Source organism: Topomyia yanbarensis, chromosome 1, assembly GCF_030247195.1.
Source record: "Topomyia yanbarensis strain Yona2022 chromosome 1, ASM3024719v1, whole genome shotgun sequence".
Lineage (NCBI taxonomy): Eukaryota > Metazoa > Arthropoda > Insecta > Diptera > Culicidae > Topomyia > Topomyia yanbarensis.
Genome location: NC_080670.1, coordinates 16,304,742 through 16,320,496, shown reverse-complemented (window position 1 = coordinate 16,320,496; position 15,755 = coordinate 16,304,742). Strand labels below are relative to the sequence as shown.

Genomic DNA, 15,755 nt, shown 5'->3' with positions numbered 1-15,755 from the left:
TCTAGGATTTACTGTCTGACACGTTTGTACTACAATCCTCGGTCGCCTGCATCTTAGAGCCCGTGCTCTACGTAATGACTGTTTCGACTTCATCCCATCAGAATCCGACACTAACTTAGTGGAAGGACTAAGCTAGCGCCGGATTGACGCTAGCTCCAAAAGAAACGAAGACATTAATTGTGTTCCGGAGCAAAAACAACCCTTTTCTTGCGGGACTTCACGCTTTATTAGAGGTTTGCATAGCGTTTTCGTTGTTGCTATTCGGCTACTTGAATCAAGAAAAAAATGTAAAGAATCACTAAAACTTCTGATCTGGCAGGCGATTCGTGGATGTATCAAAACAAATCGCTATACTGTATCTTCAGAACTACATTACAGTAGGTTTCGGTGCCATTCCTGATTCGACAGTTTGAAGCAGTTTACAATACTGCGAAAGCACGATTTATTCGAGCTAACTGAGCGTGGTTTTAGAATCGAATTTAACCAGAATCCCTAAATATAAGTACCAATTATTTCACTTGGACCGACATCTATGTTAAAACTTCAAATTAGACACCTGGGTATTCCTTTGATGAGCACTTCAAAACGGAACCGTTCTGAAGTGCTCATCGTTCTCCCCTGCACTCACCACTTTCCATAGTTTACCTATTGAGCTTCGTGTCTAAAACCACACGTAACCCCCTCATTCCCTCTTCCTTTCGAACATGCTAGGTAATTTCCACCCAACCAATCGGTATGGAAAGTTTTGTACCACTTAACTCGGGAACCTGCCAAACATTATCCTTTCCATCCATCGTTTCGGCGTTAAGACATAATCCAAACTTTCAGCCTTGCTTAGGTATTTGATCCAATTTTTACCTTGTCTAGCAGCAGCTCCACATTTTCACAGCGATTCACCATTTCATCGGATCGACACTCGCCGCCCTCCGTTAGTTAGCTAGTTATTATCGGTCGTCTCGATCGATTCGAAATTTTCACACTCTCTTACACTCGATTCGTCCCGTGTTGCCACACTGTTTTTTGCACTATAATGCACACACGAGTCCTTCACAGTCCTTGGATTTTTTTTCCTTCATAATACGTAACACCCGTCAATGTCCAGTTTTCTGCTGCACAATTTTCAACTGATCTGTAGAGGGAAAAATTATTTTCACTTTTTCGCTTCAGCTTTTTTCGTACACGGGCACCACGATGGTTCAGCTGCTAGATGGAAGCCATTTTCTAGTAAGCGAACACACTACTTTTGTCTCGAAATCACTGTTTCTTCTGGGTCTGTAATTTTTTGCTCACTCAGTTTTCGTTCGTAGTTACACTTTCACGTTTGTTTCAAATGCCACTCAGCTGCATAATCGATGGAATCTTCTGGTCTCGCAGAATCAGGTGGCACCCCGAAATCACTACGCTGAACCTTTTTTTCCACTGCGCTACCATCGCAGATTTCTCTCACACCCGTGTTCGGCTCTAAATTCCAACGAAGAATAGATAGATATGACTCATAGGCCCCTCGTGTAAGTGGGGTGGGAACTTCGGAACACTATATGTAGGAATTTTGCTAGCACCTAAAACCTGCCTAGATTTCCATCGGCAAAACACCCCGTCAGGACATCAGTAGAGCACGACAGAACGGTGGACGGGTCCGACTTTCATCGGGGATCGATCAACCCACGGACACGGAAAAAAGACACGACACCGTCAAAATTTTCTCTCTCTGTCTCTTTCTCACTCTGGCAGGTCAGACACAATTCCAAACACACCAATACACTGGCATCGGCACGTCACGTCAAGTGGTGAGAGCTCAGCCGAGTGCCGCATTCACCAATGAATCAACACACGCACACACAGTCGACCGAAGCGAATGGATAGTATTATAGACACGACATCGCATTCCGTATGATTTCCACCAATACCAGCATACTTGCAAAACAGGGCAATTATTTTGTCTTGACTTTTCAATCCCTGAATGATTTTTGAAGTACACAAAGGGAGGCGCAGCCATACGCTACGATCGAGAACTAATGAAATAGTGCCAGCACTACTGGCAGCACTGTTGAAGGTCGTTGCCGACCGTGGAAGGGACTGCAGTCTTTTCGAATCATGATGAGCTGAACGCTAGTCGACGACAAGTCTCTACGGAAAAGTTTTTTCAACAAAGTGCTTTTGCACTGTTTACACATACACGTCGATAATTGATACTGTCTGGCACTAATATATGAAGATATTAAGGAACGAGACAGTAGAAGATAGATTGAAAAAGCAAGACAGCAATTTAACAGCAAAGACGACTGAATCGCGAAAATTTCTCTGCTGCTGATGATGATAGTACTCATCTTTCGGTCAATATACAAACAAGAGCCGATTGCTTCTGTTTTTTATGAGGTCTTCGATTTGCTAGTGTTAGTGATGACAGTTTGACAGCGAAAGACTAACACTGTTATCGGTATTTAGTGAACGAATGGATATCGCAGTGTAAAGCAAAAGTGTTGCCAGTTGATTAAACGTTAATGAACGTTTTAGGGAACATTAAACACTAGAAACATTTTTCGACATTAGTAGAACATTCGGAAAAAAGTTCTATTACTGTTAGTGACTAAAACTTGTGCAAAATTATATCAGACCAAGCCCGACATCGTCCTACACACATTTTGCAATATCACTGCACAATTGCAACTGCTGCATTAGACGGCAGGCAACACTGCGGGATCGTTTTACAAACCATACGGTGGATGAGATAGTTTTCGTTGCACTATTTATTCAACTGCAAATGGAGATCTTAATTCCACACCTCCTATCCGAACAGAAGCTGTCATTTTCAGCTACAACTCTTATTAACTGGTATGCCGTAACTAGACAAAATGAAACGTACTACTCCCACGTGTTTCTATGTTGGGTAATGATAATAATTCACGTCCCAAATTTCGGGGACAATGACATTTTCGCCACGCATCACCAATTTTACAAGGATTCGGACCCTCCCTTACGTGTTCCAGACTTTTTGTCGCTGCCTGTACTCACACAGAAGGCAGATGATGAAAGTGGGAAGTAGCAATCCCTGACTCAGCGGATTATATCATACTCTTACACCCAGTGAAATGTTGCAACGAACAGGAAAATTGTTCCCTGTTGCAGTAGTATCCCAAAGGGTCAGATTTTATTCATATAACTTTTTTGCAAATCAATCAATTTACTGTTCGGTGCGTTTGCCTCAATAGAGAACCATAAAACCATAAAAAAACAAGTGGATTGTAAAAAAAGATCAGGGTTCAACTGCACCGTTGCCGTGCTGGTTCATGGCAAAATGTGTAATAAGAGATGGTTGGATTTGTAAAGTGAGCAAAGCTAGTGTTGGAGCTATAGTTAGGAGGTGGTGTATATGAGAAAACTGTGCTGCCAGTTAGATTACAAAGTATTCCCATGTGTTAAAAATAAATTGTTTGTGACATTGTCATTTCTGATTGTTAGAAAATAGCACGCAAAACGGAAAACCGGATTTAGGTACACCCCACCGAAGCCAGTTTGTAATTGGTTACCCCTAATTTCATGCAGCGCGCCGCCAATCTTGAACAGAGAGAATAGTAATTTTAGTCTGATTCTATTCGTCAACTTTGTTGAATGACCGGAAACTACATTTCAACATCGGGAAATATAGGCAATTATTCGGCTTCATGAACTGACTGTAATAATTAATTTGTACAGCTCCGTGCTAGTAACGGGAACAAAAACCTCCCACCCAGAGAACACTTTCCTTTGAAAAACAAATTAGTCCTAGTCAGGTCGGTTCCAACAGCATGAAGTAACAAGTTACTTTACGCTTGTCCGGACATGCCGTAGACTCAGGTGATTCGCATTTCTGATGCCAAAAGACCCTGACTCCTACGGTAGCAGACAAAAGGTTAAGTCGCCGGTGAGCTCTAAGCTTGCATATATGATCCTTCCACGTTTTTCTAAACTTCCTCCCTTCAACACCTTGCTCTCCCTTGAGTACTATGGCTCTAAATATTGAAAAATATACTTCACCTTCCAGTCCCTTGCTAATTAAACGCCGAAAAAACTGTTGACAAATTGACTCAATAGGTCGTTAACAAAAATGGTTAACAAAAAATGGTAAAAATAGATCCTAGTCAGCGCTATTATCAAACCATAAACTACGAATATAATTTGAAAATCTTTTCCTGCATTAACTATTATTTTTATCTTCAATGGGTCGAAATTATTATACACACACGGAAAAAACCCCAAATCTTTCGCTTCAAGCTCCACATCTTTGACGATGGAAGTAAACTGATTTCGTACGATGGCTGGCCCATTTTGCTTCGAGCGTAAACCTGAATCGAGTACAAAACCGGGCGTCGTATGTGAGTGCGGCATTATTCGTTTCCTAAATTCGTGCTGGCTACACTACAAATACGATCGCTATGTTTGGATACGGTTATGAAAGAAAGGTTAAGGGAATACCAAAATCCCGCATGTTTCATGCTGGTCTCCAGTTTCCTGTCGGTCGAGTCCATCGTCTGCTGAGAAAGGGCTACTACGCCAAGCGGGTCGGTGCCAGAGCACCCGTCTAGCTGGCGACAGTAATGGAGTATCTCGCCGCTGAAATATTGGAGTTGGCAGCAAACGCAGCCAAAGGAAACAAAAAAGACCAGGATTATCCGTCAACTGCAGCTGGCCATGACGAAGAGCTGAACAAATTGCTCTCCGGCGTGACCATTACCCAGGATGGTGTGTTGCATAACATCTATACCATTCTGCCGCCAAAGTTAAAAAAATATTTAGTTTTCCTTTGTTGACAAGCGAAACGGTGCCGAGAAAAAAAGACAGGTCGGCAATGGCTGGTAGGAGTTATTTTGTTTGAACTTGAGATTGTGCGAGCACCCCAGACTGCTTCCACGCTGCGACTCCGTTATCGATCTGATTCCAGGCTGCTACCCCGTTATCGATCTGGATTAGCTGAAGTTGCACAGGAAATCAGTAGATAATTCTAGAGAAAATTTAGAATAGGACGTAAGTAACTATGAGATTCTCTTTGGGGTCTTTCTCTTTTGTTCATTATTCGATCGGCTCAACATTTACTACTCAACTCTTTGCATAATATTCTAGTAATAACCATCGGCTTTCGATATGTACTTGAAAATTATTGTAGAGTTATAGTTACATCGTAATAATCGAAAGAGAAAGTAAACAAAGAGAGACTCTCAATGTTACTTACGTCCTATTCTAAATTTTCTCCAGAATTAGTCTTGAGAATAGCGAAACATCTTTCAATGCGCAACTCCTGATAACCCTAAAGTGTCATATTTATCAATACCGGCGCCCGCCAGGCCCGAACGTAGATCGCGGAAGGAAAGGGAAGGAATGTTAGGCCGATAATTGCTTTTGCTAGAGGCCGTATATATTACTACGCACTCCACAAGTATCACGGGAGTAGGAGATATTTTTAGGATTTTACGTCTTCTTTATCGACGCTCGAGACGTGACTCCACTATCTGGACTAGATATATCGATTCATCAACTCATGGACCGGGGAACAACGGCTTTACTGCCCTTCCGAAGGAAGATGTGACCACCGATTTTTTCACCTCAGAAAAATCTCAACGACCTCGGTTGAGATTGAAACGAGACCAACTGGAATAAGTGGCGGTCAGGCGTACCACTCCACCACCGGCGCCGTCATTGAGAGGGGTTATTTTGTTTGGTAAAGTCAATGTATTTCGTATTGTTCATATCTTAGACCAATATTTTATTTGATTGATCTAGTAGTTTTATATGAAATCTGCAATACGCAACTTATGGTAATTGGCTGACGACCTACACCGATCACGCAATGCTGACAGAATTCAGCAGCTTCCAACGATCTTGGAATTCAACACATATATCAAAGGTTGTTTTAATTCAAGGTGAAAGGATCATTCGCTTCTTTTTTCGGGTTGGAAAAGCCTAACCCTATGTGCGGAACTGGGAATCGAAACCAGATGAGCTGCGTACAAGGCAATCGATTTATCAACTACGCTTTGTCTGTCCCTGTTCATATTCCAAGTATTGCGCGTTTGTATATTTTATCGCGATCAATTAAATCGTTGAAAACGCATAGAACGTGCCAAAATTTCCACATTGTTCTTCGTTTGAACATTAGCTTAGTGTCTAACAAGATGCCGAGATCGCTAACGTGATCAAATCTTTTGAGCCTTTATCCATCGATTTTGTAAAGTATCGGAATAATTATGCTGTGGTAAGTGATCACCTGATATTTCGAAATGCTGACTAAGGGTCAATTCCATCGACACCAACGAATATATCCAAAAATCCTTGAAAACGGGCGCAGTCATCAATAAAGCGGACTACCCGATACAGCTTCAAATCATCTGGGTAAAGCAGTTTGCATCCTATAGCATCATGGAAAAACAGCACAAACAACAGTGGTTCCTTGTTGCTACCTTGACGGACACCAGCTTTATTCGTAAACTGAGAGGAAACGCAGGATCCTTCTGCACACGTAGGACTCTGCAAACACAAGTAAGAACTTAGCCAATTAATAACTCAATCAAATCGAAAAACTCTTCCCCTGCGGTGAATGATCATCTATCTGAATGTTAGTCAGTTTTGTGATTACCAGTGCTTGCACTATTTTTCGTCCGAGCTGCAGCGTGTCGATTACTAGCAGTTGATACCTATCCGTATATGGTGGCATGTTATCTTGATCATACCATGGTATATTTTTAGTGCCATGTGTACAAAAGTGACCCGCATTCGTTCGATTCTAATGCACCCAGTTGCTTGAAGCAGAAACCAGGCGTTTGCGAGAATAGGACGGACAAAGTGAACTGTACAGTGCCGTCAGATAATGCAGATCTTTGGAACCCTTAGCGACCTTAGAAATAGATTCAAATTACGTATTCCTTTTGAAATTATCAGCGTCAGTTTCACGTCCAATTCCACTCCTAAATCACACACCTGTTCGATTTTTGTCAGAATTGTACCGTTAATCCTATAAATCAAACTGCACTGGGCATAAAATACGATGGAACGTAATCACTTGACAGTTTGCCACATTAATAAGATTATATCAGTCACACTAACCCACGACAAATTGCTGTATCCGAAACCCTGTACGCGCAAACATCCTCAACAGTAAGAACAACAAGGTACAGGTTCAAGTCGCCAGCATAAACTAGCTTACAACCAGCTCCTAACAACAATGCGATATCGTTGAAAAATAGTACAAATAGAAAACGTCCCAAGTTACTCTCTTGTGGAACAACAGACTTATTGGAGCATTATGACAATGCACTATTACTCTATAAACTCTAACGATATTTTTTTGTGATATTGACGCTAAGTCCTCAATACCCATTCAGAATTCGATCCTAACATTCTTAGAGATTCAGTGCTGCAGGATAGTTCGCATTCCCATGGTGCAGGCTGGGTAAAGCTCAATTAACTACAACACCAAGCGTCTGTCTGCAGGTTAGTGTAGGCTTAATACAGCGTCTGTTGCCCACGTTAGGAACGGCTGAGCTACCGTCTTGTTGTTGCGCCCAGAACTCCAACAACAAATGCCGAAGCTTCTGACGGTATTCGAGACTGTTAAACAGCGACATCGCGATGGTCCTTATTCGAGATAGTTTTTTGGATCCGGAACAATTGACAGGCTTCGAATAAGGACTAACGATTAACAATTCGGGACGTAGAATTGCCGATCTCTCTATTTCCTTAGAAGTACTCGTGTGTCCTGAGGGGTCGTAAGTTCGATCTCGTAGTTTTGAACCATCTTCCAGAGCTCCGGCAATACACACTACCTGGGTACACTTTCATCGTGATTCTTCAACATCATCAACGTAAATAGCCCTAACCTCGGAAATTTGTGCGAACTTCAACCAAATTCTGCAAACTCCAGAGAAGTTTACCAAGATTAAAAAAAACTGCTTAAATTGCATGGAGATCCAACAAATTTCAAGGAATTTTTAAATGCTTCAGTTCAGGTAAAACAAGGGTATTTAATTTGGTTCCGTTTATGGAGGATTTAAACTTGGGATTAACACCACGGGGTTGGAAAACGAACCCAGATGAGTGAAGTCACACAAACTTCAAAAAAGTTCTACTTATTTCAGAAAGATCCTACAGAAAATTTCAAACAAAACGTTACTTCCTAAATATGATAGTAAACAAAAGACTACCCTCTCAACAGCGGTTTGTATGTTTTTTTTTTCATCGAAATGATATTCAACAGTAAGCTTTTTTCTTGAAAATACCAAATTAAAATTTAATTAAACTCAAATTCTTCCAACCACAAACATAATAAATATTTTGGAAACACTGCTGCCGAGCAAATTCGAAGAAATCGACAAGGAAAGGTGCGCAAGCACGCAAACTCACACACACACATAAAACAAATCGGTCGAGACTATTCCGTCCGCCGTCACCATCGTCCCATACCGTGGACAATGGCTTAAAACTATTGCAAGAGGTCACGGAAAAAGACCCCAAAAACCCTAACGAAACAAATTCCAGGGAATAAAACTCCTACAGATCATTACAAGCCGGAGGAAACACTGTTAGGCAAGAAACTCGCAAAAGTGCGATCCACCAAAACGGGATCTCCTTTTTTGTCATTTTTTCACATTTTCTAATAAACTGTTAATAAAGGTGTAAAACTTTACCTCCGACACCGATTCCTCGTCCGATTCCGACGAGTCCGAGACCCGGGGCTGAAACTCGGAGAACGTCGTCTCCGTGTCGGACTTGGCCGGGGACGAGTGCTGACTATTGGTTTTTCGTCCTGCTGCTCCAGCTCCCGATCCGGATGAGCCGTTATTACTTCCTGCCGCCGCCGCTGCTGTTGTCGTTGCTGACATTGTTCTAGCATTATTTGCTTCCCGGTTATTGTTGGAATTTATACCACCAGAGGAAGCACTTCCGGCTGTTACTCGCACTTCCGGTTGGACACGACACGAATTATTTTGCTGCAGTTTCGGATTATTCCCTTTAGCAGCAGTTCCACTGCCTACTAGTGAGGCTCCGTTACCACCACTTACACTACGATTGCTTCCACCACTCGTACTAACACTAGCACAACTATTACCACTACCACAATTATTATTACTGTTGGATGACGAAGACGGCTGCAGCTGCTGCTTGTGCAGGGCCTTCGAATTCGATTGATTCACCAGCGACGAAGATTTCTTCACACTGTTTCTCGACTTGTCCCGGTTCTTCACTCCGGATTGTTCCGCATTCTGCATCTTGTCCGGCACCGGTTTCGTACGCCGGACACATTCAACTCGCGTTTTACGCACTTTTCGACTCTGTTAGAGCTACTTTTCGACCGGAAATTGCTCGCACAAAAACGCACTTCTTTCTGAACACCGTCGTCGTTGCGTTGTTCGTCGTTCGTTCGCCAGTACCATTTGTCGCCATATTCGATTTTCTGCCCTACTCGTACCGAGAGAGCGAGCGAGAGGGCCTGCGATTGAAATCACGCTGTCCTGCTCTGGCCAATACGATTTCGCTGAGGGGCTATTTCGTCACTTCCGGGGGTGCAAGTGAAAATGGAAAAAATCGGACGATTTCAAGCGAGCGTGCAGTTTGTGCCCAGTCGGAAAGCGGGTTGAGTTTGACAGCTGATTTGTAAGCGCGTCCAGTGTAGCCAGTGTGTACAAATTTATATATAACATCTTTGTAGTTAATTATACGAAAGCCGAATAGTTCGATTCCCGGATGGAAATTACGAATTTTAGACATCAGATATCTCAATGGTCAAAATAAGGATTCTTAACATAACAACAGAACGATGTTGATCGCCATTATGTCACCCTCAATGCTGGATATAAAAATGTATGCAATTGTTAATACAAAAGTAACTGAATTTGGTCACGGATTTTAAAATATAAAATATTTTTAAAAAATAAACTTTAGTAATAGTTTTTGTTTCACCTATATAAAAATATTAGATACACACTTATTTTCAGTTCGGTAAATTTTTTACCGATCAAGTCAGCATTTTGCGGAAAATATCTGATTATTCCGACATTTTCGTATGAAATGACGAATTCCGCTTATTTTACTACCGAAACACACTTGTTCAGTAAACAAATACTGAACTCGTTATCATTTACCGAATAACTCCTAAATTACAGGTTGGTACTGGTTAAACTGTTCTGTGTCGTTTCCTGGACTACGTAATGAATCACCAGGCTTCGATCAAAAGGAAGGGATAGTCACATTGTTTTTCGTTTCCGCAAGAAACTCCAAAACCCGTTGTTCTTAGAGCACACTAGGTAGAGTGTGGACAATACTATTTTGACGTATCCAAACGAGCGAAAATTTGATGTATCCAAACGAGCAGAGTTTCTTGTTTTGGAACTACGGGTTCGAAGTATTGTGACCTTAGTTTATTACTTTTGAAATTTTTGCGAGCAATTTGAGATCAAAATCCAGCAGTTTTGCAGTACTTTTGATTTGACATAATTATTATTTCTTTTTTGAACCTAAACATTATTCAGACTAGTGATAAACTAGATTCAAAAAAGAAATAACGGTGTTTATAATTTGAAATTAAAAGTATCTTCGTAACTGCTGGATTTTGACAATCGAAATATTAATAGCTCTTAAGACTAGCTCAGTAGCACTGCAAACAAGTTTTCTAGTTAAACTGTTGTTCAAAAAATCAATTAAGCGAGAAGATAGTACACATTGTGTTCCCAGATCAAAATCCTATTGAAAGTATTTCACGGCAAACATTTAACCAGGCATGGACAACATGCGCAAGATCAGCCAAATTAATCAGATCTGTTTGCTGGTAACACAATTCAACGTTTGATCAATGTTTGTAAACGATCAGAACGGATTTGATGACATCCTATGGCACAGTTTATTTAACCGATTTATCCGGTAAATCCTACAATAGTCAGCTTTAACCCCTTTTCAAACAATTACGAGACATTAGCACATTGGTAGCTAAAAACACTTTTGTTTTCACTAGCTCCGATAAAAGATCGAATTCATTGTAAGGCGATTTGTTTTTCCATTTAACAGCTAAGACAAGACGTGACAATAGGGGTTTTTGTTCCAATTTTACGCCAGAATGGTCTAGCTCCTGATTGGTGTATTCTGACTTTTTGTACTGCAGAGATAGAGAAATGATATTTACTGCAGGGATAGAGAAATTATATTTGGCAGTGTTGATATATTTATCGAAAAATATTTTTTTCACTTTTGACAAATAAAATTATTATCGTTCGAAAAGTAAAAATCACTAAATTGAACAGAAATTGTTCGGCAAAGTGAAACAAGTATTTATTATGCATTTACCGTGTACGTGATTGATAACTTTAACAAAAATAATACAGAAACCACACTAAAATCCATTTTTTTAGAAAATTGCTTCATCAAACCTTACTAATTAACCCATTACTCGGGAAAACGGTGCCCTTCATCAATATAGTGGATTCAAGATACAAGATATTGCCGGCATAAAATAAATTAAAAAGATTCCATTTCCATTTATAAAAATAGCAACACTGTTCGGAAGATTTCGGCAGGGTGAAAATGTGCGAAAAGAAGAATGTCGAAGGAAAAATAAGAAGACGATTGTCACGCCTTGTCTTAGAACATTTTCAAGCGAACTTTCGTCTTTGTGGACTTGGTTGCCAATTTATCTAATATTCTCTTGTAAAAACTCTATACCTACACACAGAAAAAAATATTGGTAAAAGTATGAGTGTACTGCTCTTAGCAAAAAACAACCAACGCCTACTATCAGGTTGAAAGTAAAACTTTTAAATTAATCAAGAATAATAATCAAAATAAAAATTTTCCTTTTAACCTAATGAAGAATAGTAATAAAAATAAGTTTTATTTTCAAACTAAGAGTATGCGTTGCGTGTATTTTGCTAAGAGTGAAAAATTCTTATTTTTACCAACATTTTTTTCTGTGTGTAGAGAGCTCTAGCTTTCTCGGTTCCCGGATAGAATTTTACAATAGCATTTACCCAACAAACAATCATAAAATAATAAATATTATAGTTATTACTGTTTGAACATTGTTCGACGCCAAGTTCTCACAGTAGATTTACAATAAAATTTTATGTAACAATAAATTTCACTGTTCAGCAAAAAACTGATACACGGCCCTATTCTGCGCGGCGTGTGACGTGAGACGACTAATCTCACCTCACTCTACGTGACTTTTCTCACCCAATTCTGAAGAGTCACTTCGGGTGACGTGAGACCCCCATTTAACCGCAATGGGGAATCTCACCTCACCCGAGTCGACTCTCAGAATAGGGTGAGAATAGTCACGTAAAGTTAGGTGAGATTAGTCGTCTCACGTCACACGCCGCGCAGAATAGGGCCGACAGTGCATTCACATTAAATTTTACTGTTTTCGAGAAAGAAAATGTATGGAGAAAAATTGATTTTTTTAATGTTAAGATACATACCACCCCCCTTTTTCACTATAAAAGTCTATTTTACATTGAAATTTACTGTAAAAACGTTAAAGTTTATTTTTTTGTACTGTAGCATAACACTAAAACTTACTGTAAATTATTGTAATATTACTGTACTGTCACAGTGAAAATCATGGTTTTGTTACTGTACTATTCGAGTTTCTACCAAATCTAGGTCAATTTTTCAGAAGTGTTTAAAAAATGCAAAATATGAACAAACCGGTTTTATGCTGATTATTGCAGATTATGCATTAAACTACCATTGTAAATCAAACTACTATGGAATTAAAATCCTTATAAGGTCGTCAAACTATATATCATAAAAAGGGCTTGATTCAATTTTGTTTGAAATTATGTTATTTCTTTGTTAAGTCCCCTCTGTTTAGTTCCAATATTTAGCATTATTTAAGGTTGGATTGCTTTTATAATACTGGTATAAACTTATTGAAATCCTTTTATCTAATAATAAGATATTTTCGTAATTATAATGCAACTTAATGTTTCATTCGTCCATTCGAAAAATTACTCGAGAATAATTGATTATTATAGCATGCCAAAAATTATAGAAAAAGCCTCCGGCCAAATCTCAGCCATAAAAACTGACAGTTCTCGCTGGCAGCACTGCCAAACGTGTTTATCTTTTTTTCCTGTTGAATGATAGCCGTGTTTGCTAGTCGTGGCAGTGGAGATTTTTAATTAATAAAAAGTTAATCCTTTTCAATTTACAACTAACGGTAGTACTATTCACGTGTATCCTTCGAAAAACGTTTAATAATCATGCCAACCGTTGGTGTCAAACGAGATCTCCTGTTCAAGGCATTGGGCAAAACGTACAGTATGAGCTTATCGAGCAAGGTTAGGTTCAAGTATCAGGCTAATTATTTTTTATTTTGATACACGGTTCTAGCTGACGATGAATTCCAAAAGCTTTGCTTCGAGTACGGCCTGGAACTTGACGAGGTGACCACCGAGAAGCAGATGATCACCAAAGAGCAAGGAGAGGTAGAAGCAGCGAAGGATGCTTCTGAGGATGTTATCTACCGGATCGACATACCGGCGAATAGATACGACCTGCTCTGTCTGGAAGGATTGGTTCTGGGGTTGCAGGTTTTCCTGGGAAAGTAAATATTTGGGTTTCTACTGGCATTGGCATCATTGATTATAATAATGCTTTTCAGGATGACCTTTCCACAGTTTCAAAAGGTGGCTCCTGAAACAGGAAAAGTTCAAAAACTGATTATCACGGAAGCAACCAAGCAAATTCGTCCCTTCGCAGTAGCTGCTGTGCTAAAGAATGTCACTTTCACAAAAGATTCCTATAATAGTTTCATTGACCTGCAGGACAAACTGCATCAGAACATTTGTCGCAAGCGGGCTTTGGTCGCGATTGGAACTCATGATTTAGACACCTTGCAGGGACCATTCACATTTGATGCCAAAGCTCCGAAGGACATAAAATTTGCGCCATTGAATCAGGAAAAAGCTATGAATGGGGTAGAGCTGATGGAATTTTACTCTACCCATGCTCAGCTGAAAGCATATTTGCCCATTATTAGAGATTCGCCGGTTTACCCTGTCATTTATGATGCTAATGGGGTGGTCCTTTCACTTCCTCCGATTATCAATGGAGACCATTCGAAGATTAAGGTAGAGACAAAAAACGTTTTCATCGAGTGCACGGCAACAGATTTGACCAAAGCTAAGGTAGTGCTGGATACGCTGGTTTGTATGTTTTCCACGTACAGCGACAAACCTTTCACGGTAGAATTTTGCGAGGTGGTTAACCCGGTTGGGGAAACCGTTCAGTATCCAGATTTGGCTTTCAGGAAGGAATTTATTTCCGTTGACGCTGCCAACGCTTACATTGGTATAAACGAAAGTCCAGAATCGATGGCAAAAATGCTCAATCGTTTGCTGCCGACCACACAGAACGCTACAGACAAGGACCGGCTGGATGTTTTGATCCCTCCGACCCGTCATGACATGCTGCATGCATGTGATATCTACGAGGACGTGGCAATTGCCTATGGTTACAATCGGATTCCGAAAACACTTCCAGGAACAATGCAAATTGCCAGGCAGTATCCAATCAATAAACTCACGGAGCAACTTCGCGAACAGATTGCCCAAGCCGGTTTTACCGAAGGTCTTACCTTTACGCTCTGCTCACGAGATGACATTGCTAGCAAACTAAACCGGAAAATCGAAGATATCCCGGCGGTGCACATCGCCAACCCGAAAACTCTCGAGTTTCAAGTCGTTCGCACTACTTTGATTCCCGGTCTGCTGAAAACGCTATCCGCCAATCGGAAGATGCCTCTCCCGCTGAAACTATTCGAAGTGTCCGATGTGGTTCTGGCGGATGCCACCGCGGAAGTTGGCGCACGCAATGAACGACGCGTTTGTGCCGTTAATTGTAACAAAACTGCCGGCTTCGAGGTGGTGCACGGTTTGTTGGATCGTGTTATGCATCTGCTTGAGGTACCGTGGGACAAAGAAAAGGGGTACTATCTAAAGGCGGCGGAGGATGCGGCCTATTTCCCCGGTCGGTGTGCTTCCATTGTGTACAAAGGTGCGGAGATTGGGAAAATTGGTGTGCTACATCCGACGGTGCTGCACGCATTTGAGCTGACCACTCCCTGTTCCGTGGTGGAATTTAATATGGAGTATTTCGTGTGAGACGTCGGTAGGAATTCTGAACAGTTTCCGCGTATGCGATTGTATTGAATAATACAGACAGCGGTACATGCTGGGAAGCCATTTTTGACTATTGATAATTGATGACAGCCTGTTTCAATAATGCAGTCTTATTCGTTATTACAATGGATCGTTACCTCAAACGAAAGTGATATGCGTGTTTCAGAATGACAGCAATGTCAAACGGGACTTGGTTCGAAGCATGTCCGTTGTAATGCAGAATAAGGGTGAAAATTACGACATACCGGGCCCTATTCTCACAGTCACGTCACCTAGTGACTAGAAGGAAATTTTCTTCTAGTCACTAAGTGACGTGACTGTGAGAATAGGGCCCATCGTTTTCTTGTTTTGTTTTTCGACAAAACTCCCATCCGATCAACCATCGGTCAATATCTACCGCACATATTCCTCAATGTCGTCAAGGACTAGCTACACGTCCCACCGCAGGTCACCTGAAATAGTTCCAATACTATGAAAATTATCGGTCGCTAAAAAATTCACGGTCGCTAATAGTATTATTCAACAATATGTTATCGACTTTTTGATCTGTTCCGTTTGTTTTTTGCGCAAAATAATCAAAATTAGAAATAGGTCGTTTCATGGCAAGAGAAATCT

The 15,755-nt window shown here is 40.7% G+C and overlaps 2 protein-coding genes across 6 annotated transcripts in view; one reads left to right on the top strand and one right to left on the bottom strand.

Annotated features, from left to right (window-relative positions):
* Positions 1–9,411, bottom strand: part of LOC131676984 (ankyrin repeat and KH domain-containing protein mask) — a 115,138-nt gene extending 105,727 nt beyond the window's left edge. For 4 of the 5 annotated variants that reach the window (XM_058956448.1, XM_058956449.1, XM_058956451.1 and 1 more), the window contains exon 1: positions 8,655–9,411. In XM_058956448.1, the coding sequence (XP_058812431.1) occupies positions 8,655–9,236 (582 nt within the window). In that variant the 5' untranslated portion in view covers positions 9,237–9,411. Of the gene's footprint in view, positions 1–858; positions 1,688–8,654 lie in introns of those variants that run through there. The other variant, XM_058956453.1, reaches the window with a different exon arrangement.
* Positions 9,412–13,079: 3,668 nt separating this feature from the next.
* Positions 13,080–15,203, top strand: LOC131676982 (phenylalanine--tRNA ligase beta subunit). The gene is made up of 3 exons (XM_058956447.1): positions 13,080–13,278; positions 13,351–13,564; positions 13,622–15,203. Exons 1-3 carry the CDS (start codon positions 13,221–13,223, stop codon positions 15,120–15,122), a joined length of 1,773 nt encoding a protein of 590 aa, XP_058812430.1. The 5' UTR covers positions 13,080–13,220; the 3' UTR covers positions 15,123–15,203.
* Positions 15,204–15,755: the final 552 nt, after the last annotated feature.